The 6,000-nt window shown below is 47.4% G+C and overlaps 1 protein-coding gene across 1 annotated transcript in view; it reads right to left on the bottom strand.

Moving 5' to 3' along the window:
* The window catches only part of TNNT1 (troponin T1, slow skeletal type), a 29,645-nt gene extending 23,873 nt beyond the window's left edge, over window positions 1–5,772 (bottom strand). The window contains exons 1-2 of the mRNA XM_084807766.1: window positions 5,760–5,772; window positions 5,115–5,138 (exon numbers count right to left, since the gene is read on the bottom strand). Of these exons, the coding sequence (XP_084663892.1) occupies window positions 5,115–5,138; window positions 5,760–5,772 (37 nt within the window). The remainder of the gene's footprint in view (window positions 1–5,114; window positions 5,139–5,759) is intronic.
* Between the last annotated feature and the right edge of the window lie 228 nt (window positions 5,773–6,000).

A 6,000-nucleotide genomic window follows, 5' to 3' on the forward strand; every position in this document is an offset into this window, starting at 1 on the left:
TTTAAGTGGGGCTGTGGATCCATTCTGTGTTTTTTTCAGTCAGAACCCAGCTCTGTTGGGCTAAAACCCAACCTAGTCAGCAGGGCCGATGTTGGGCATTGCAATCCAATACATACGTATTGAGGAAGGCTGGTCTGTGCTGACTGGCAGTGGCCCTCCAGGGTTTCAGACAGGAACCTTTTCCAGCCCTACCTGGAGATGCTGGGGACTGAACCTGGGTTCTCTAAGGGAATCAGCAAGTCTAGAAATTTTCTCCCTAATATGCTTGGAAAACACACACACCATGCAGATAATTTTTTACTGGCGTGGGAAAACACTAAAAATTCCTCTCCTGAACCAGTACAGTCACCTGCAGCCTAGAGTGGTACAGTCACCTGCAGTCTGGAGTGTACACTCCACCTCCTGACTCTGCCTTCTCATTCTGATCCACGTGGGGACCAGGCCTGTTTCTAAAAGGGGGAATGCAAGTGCCCCTATCTTGGAAGAGGCGCCCGTACATAGAAGTCTCTTCATGGCATTGTGCACCGTTGTTCTAGAAGCTCTGAACCGTAAGCCCAGGCAACTAGTTGTGCTTGCGCAAGTGAGGGAAAGGTGCTTGCACACAGTGCTGGCTCCAGGTTTGAGAGGGCCCTGAGTAAACTCTTCTCTGGCGAGCCCCTTCCTCTACTAGCTAGACTTACTTGGCTGAGACAACAGCACTCCAACCAGCACTGGGCAGCTGCGTTTGGCCACCCTTTACGTTTTGCACAACAATGTCCCCGAGCAACACTAGGTCAGGTGCATTGTGGGGGATTGGAAGGGTGGCTAGACTGAGCTGTCTGGAACTGCTCAGAGTGGTGGGTCGAGGGGAGGGAGGAAGTGGGGCACAGGGCAGACATCAGCAGTAGGTCTTGCTAGGCTCCTGGAAGCTGCTCAAGTTTGCTAGGTTCTGGTGCTGGTCCTGCTTGCACATGCTTAAAGTATGCGTGCACATGGGTTTTGGTTCAAAGATCAAATTTGGAGCCAAAACAGACATTACTTTCAATCTGTGTCTAACAGCTACATCCCCCCCCCCCTGTATTTTTAGTCTAGAGTAGGTGCAGGGGGTCTGATTTGGATCAGGACCCTAGCATGGGGGGTACGGGGTGCTTTTAAGATCTGGATCTGCCCCTCTGCAAGTACTCTAGAGAAAAAAGGGGCGGGGAGACATAGCTGGTAGACACAGATTGAAAGTAAAGTCTGTTTGGGGCCTAAGTGATGACTGAAATTAAGCACTGCATCTATCCGTATCTAGTTCATACACCCTTAACTATCTTTCCATTGAACCAACTAGCTCCATCGAAGTGTGCCTCTATATCTCTTTCCATATCCATTTCTTGGGTCTGGTCTATGTACGCGGCAAGAATGAGGTGGTAGAATTCTGAGATGGTAGAACAGACTTCATCCTGTCACGTATGTGAATGCTCTGGTCTATGTACGCGGCAAGAATGAGGTGGTAGAATTCTGAGATTGTAGAACAGACTTCATCCTGTCACGTATGTGAATGCTCCTCTACATGAACAACTCCCTGCAAGCAGAAAACTAGCACAAACAAGGGCCAACAGAATGGCCAACAATGTTTCCCTCTGGTGTGCTGGCTTTTGACATGCAGGGAAGCATTTATGTAAAGAAGCACACAAAAATGGTATCCCTTTCTCCCCTGTCCCCACTCCACAGTTTGAACTGGCACAGCTGATTCTACTACCTCGTTCCGATTCTACTACCTCATCCATCTACGCCAAGCATCCATTTCTCCAGTTGGCCACCTGAGACTGTGACCTAGTTCTGCCCATCATCTGCAACATGCCAGTTTTTTCTGGAGGGAGCCAGAGCTGTGTTTTTATACTTCCTGGATGGTTTCTGCCTCCCCTCTCCCATCCCCAGGGGAAGAATGGAGTGAAGGAGAAATATACCTGGCTCAGGAGCCGGCTCAGGTTCTTCAGCCACCGCAAACAACGCACATCACAGGGTCAGGGAGGGGAACAGGGAGGGAGGAGGGAGGGGACAGAGCAAGAAGAAAGATGGAAGTTGGAAGGCAGAGATCAAATCCAGCAGAGAAAGGCAACGGCTGTTAGATCAATCCATCTACAGCAGCCTTCCCCAACCCGGGGGCCCTCCAGATGGCTTGGACTACAACTCCCAGCATCCCTACCCAGCAGGCTGGGGATGCTGAGAATTGTAGTTCAGCCCACCTGGAGGGCCCCCAGGTTGGGGAAGGCTGTTCTACAGGATGAGGATAAAGGGGGCAGGGTGATTAAGAACATTACTCGTTAGCCAAGGGAAGGAAACCCACCCACTCGTACGTTAGACAAGGGAAGGAAATGTATCAGTCCCTGCACTGGAAGCAGCCACTACCTGCCCCCAGTACACTAAAAGGACCCCTGAACAGAGTCCTGGGATCCTATTCCAGAAAATGTGGAGGCAGAATCAAGGCAATCTTTGCATCAGCACCGAGGAGCCCTGCTCCACCACAACACAGAGGCATCAAACCCCTGTTTTTCTGCCCCAGATTTTGTGTGATAGAAGTGGGTTTTCAAACTTTTCTGACTTGACAGAAACTTTTCCACAGCTCTTGAGGGACCCCTGCATGTCTGCCATGGACCCCTGTGCATTGCAAAGGCTTCTGGGACATCTTTTTAAGGTACATAGTCCTCCAAACCCAGCACTGGCCCAGGTTGATGTTGGGTCTGACACTTGCCCTGAGTGAACTGAGGGTGCTTCCAGATGGACAGCTCCTAGCGCTACCAATCAAAAGGCACTGTGCAGCTCTTCAGTCTTTTCCTCATTGACAGATTTTTTTTTCTAGTAAGAAAAAAGGTAGGTGAAGCGGTGGGAAAGCACGGGAGTGTTACAAATGGAAGATGATGTCATTTGGGCTTTCTTCACACAGAGCTTTTATCCCACGACTGAGATTGCTTTCATGGGCTCTTTACATGACACCGTGATAATCCAGGGTGTCTCCTGCACTAAATGCCCTTTGTTCTGTTTTTAAATAGATTGCAGATAATGAGGTATCAAATTACCCTGTTGTTTTCTGCTTGAGTTCCCTCCATGAGAAGAGGAAAAGCGGCAAGAAGAGGAGCGAGATCAATGAAGGATAATGGAAGACTCAGATACGGAGAGAAGGAGGGGGGAAGGGAGGGGGAAAAGGAAGCGTGTGTAAAGTTGATCCTGCATTTAAAATGGAAGCAGAAAGCCCCGTTTTAAATGCAGGATTTTAGGCTGGTGTAGAGATGCCCCTGGACATCCGTGTTTGAGACAGGAGGATTGCACAATAAAAGCCTCATCTGGAAGCACTCTAAGTGTGTACCCTATGTACCCTAGGATGCAAAGAACTCTCCATTGTGGTTATGCATTGTCAGGGAAAACCAGCTGTGGTGGGCAAGTTGTCCTCCATTACTGATCTTCTCACTGCGGAACCGAAAGATTCCCCAGGACACCGTTTGAAATCCATTATGTGCCCCTCCTGATACGCTGATGGTACATTCACATACACAGCAAAACATGTTAGTTGCTCCTATACATTTTTGAAATTATTTTTTTTAGGAAAGGGCACCCCACATTTTGCTGGGAGAAGTGGAGATTTAAAATTGAGCTGTGCCAAATTGAAAATATGGAGGTGAAAGGGTGGGGGATTTCACGGGGTGAGAAATGTTCCCTGAAAACTCCCTAAGCAGTACTCTTTTGGCTGCTGTTTGCACCAGTTGCTTCTCCCTCTGCTGCTGCTTTGGTGGCAGTGTTTTCAGACTGGGGCCAAGGAGGGGCAGGGTAGAGCTTTCTTCTCTGAGTGATCCCAGCCAATCCAGGTTCACATAAAGAATACAGTGTGACCATGTAGCATAGCCAATACTGTGTAGCCAATCAGATTTGGGCTTGTGGTGCTGTCACTAACAGCACTTTCCTTCACTCTGAATGGTGTGTATGGAGAGGAAGAGGAAACACATCAGCTCATTTCCTTCTTTTCCTCTCCATTCAGAATGTGGGCAGTGAGGCTGGTTTGTCTGCCCTCAGTGATGTCACCATGTAGACAAATCTGATTGGTTACATGGTACCATGATGTTTCTCCCCCACAGCATGTCGTTTCTCTGCTTCTCCCCTTTGTGCCTGCCCGCCCCCCGCAAAATAAAATCATGAAAAAGGAAGACACTTCGCAGAGGGTTAAAAATATAAAGATAAATCAGCCCCACAATTTGGCTCAGCTCACATTTAAAGCGATGTGCATTATTCAGAACTGGCATGACACACATGGGTTTTGTAGTTGGGCACTGGTGCAAGAGAACAAAAGGTCAAGGAAGAAATGTTGTTTTTTAATTGGAAGCCAAAATTAACCACCACCATCAAGCATTGGAGCCTGGTTAAGCAAAAGTAGAAAAGAATAAAGGAAGGAAGTTATGAACATGAATTAAAGGATCAGCTTCAAGCACCGAAGAGATGGCATACAGAACATAAAGTCTTTGGAAACAATATTGGACCCAGTTCTGACAATGCGTAGCCTTCCCGAACCTTGCACCTTCCAGATGCGTTGCACAACAACTCCCATCATCTCCCACCAGAACAACCAATGGCCATACTGGCTGGGAATGATGGGAGTTGTACTCCAACACATCTGGAAGGCACTAGGTTGGGGGTGGCTGGCATAATGTAATCACATGTATCTACTACAATGTATACCACTCGACCACCTGTTCTGTCAACTCCATAGCAAGTGAGAAAGAATAGACCTATGAAGATAAGAGGGGTGGAGTCCCCGCAATTCTTCCCAAGCTGCAAATTAGAAGGGAGAAATACTGTGAATGAGAGCAGGCAACTCTTGGAGTTATGGGGAGAGAAACCAGGCACATCCTGTTCCAATTCAAAGGACCCCTCCGACCCCCCAGCCCAGAGCCCTGGTTGTCTGTCCCACAAATCTAACTAGGCCCCACTTCCTTCAGGGAGGAGAACCAAGGAGCCATGGGTCACGAGCATTCCTGGTTCCCCACCATATAAACCACTTCTGAATTCTGCTGGGTTCAGGCTGCGGTTCAGTTTGCTAAAAAATAAAACGAGGTTTGGGGGGGAACTTAGGAGAGGTGCAATACACCTGGACATTGCCTCACCTTCTTCTTCAGCTTGTTCCTCTTCTTCAAGAAAAAGAGAGAAAGAGAGAGAGATAGCAAAATATAGAGTAAGGCACAGAGTGATCCTTAGGTGGGTCAACAGATATGCGATATTAATGTATTGGCTGCTGATTATTGCAATATAGGGGAAGGCTTTGGGAGTAGGTGTGAGTGGGTGAATGTTCCCAGTGGTGGAGACCTCCCCTTTAAGACAGCATTTGTATTTCCCTGCCAGAGGAAACTGCTCTTAAAATGAACAAAACAAAAATAAAAACAAAGGAGAGTTCAGCAGCAGAAGAAAAAGGACAGTGATTGCCTCTTCTTGCTCTTGAGAAACAAAACTCTGCAAATCCTAAAGGTGTAGAAAATAATAATGATCCCATGGACACCACAAAACCAGCAAAAAGGGCACTCCCAGGCTTTTCCTTTAAGTGAGTCGATATTGTTAAATGCCTGCAGTAAAAAATGGCAACAAATCAATAAATAATTCAAAATTAAAGGGGAGATGGATTAGGTTTAGATTTTCTGATTCCAATGACAATTTTCCATCCTGATCTGGGTCTTTAAGAAAGCCAGCAGGAAAAACAAGCAAAGAAACTGATGTATAGCAAATGCCAGTTTGTGGAAAGTACATACTACACCAACCTTTCCCGAGCATATGCCCTCCGGAAGTCTCCGGTCTACAAACTAAAACTGGGGATGATGGGGATTGTAGTCCAGCAAATTTGGAAGATGCTACCTTGGGGAAGGCTGTACTACACAATAAACAAACCCCCCAGAAAAGAGCATCTGGAATGGATAATGAGTAATAATGGATGGCTTAGAAATCCCTTACCTTCCTGCTGCTCCCTGGCGTGTGGGAAACGTGGTTGGCAGGGGAAGAGAC

This window comes from Heloderma suspectum, chromosome 6 (assembly GCF_057233095.1).
Source record: "Heloderma suspectum isolate Gila_16-S chromosome 6, 16-S_ref, whole genome shotgun sequence".
Lineage (NCBI taxonomy): Eukaryota > Metazoa > Chordata > Lepidosauria > Squamata > Helodermatidae > Heloderma > Heloderma suspectum.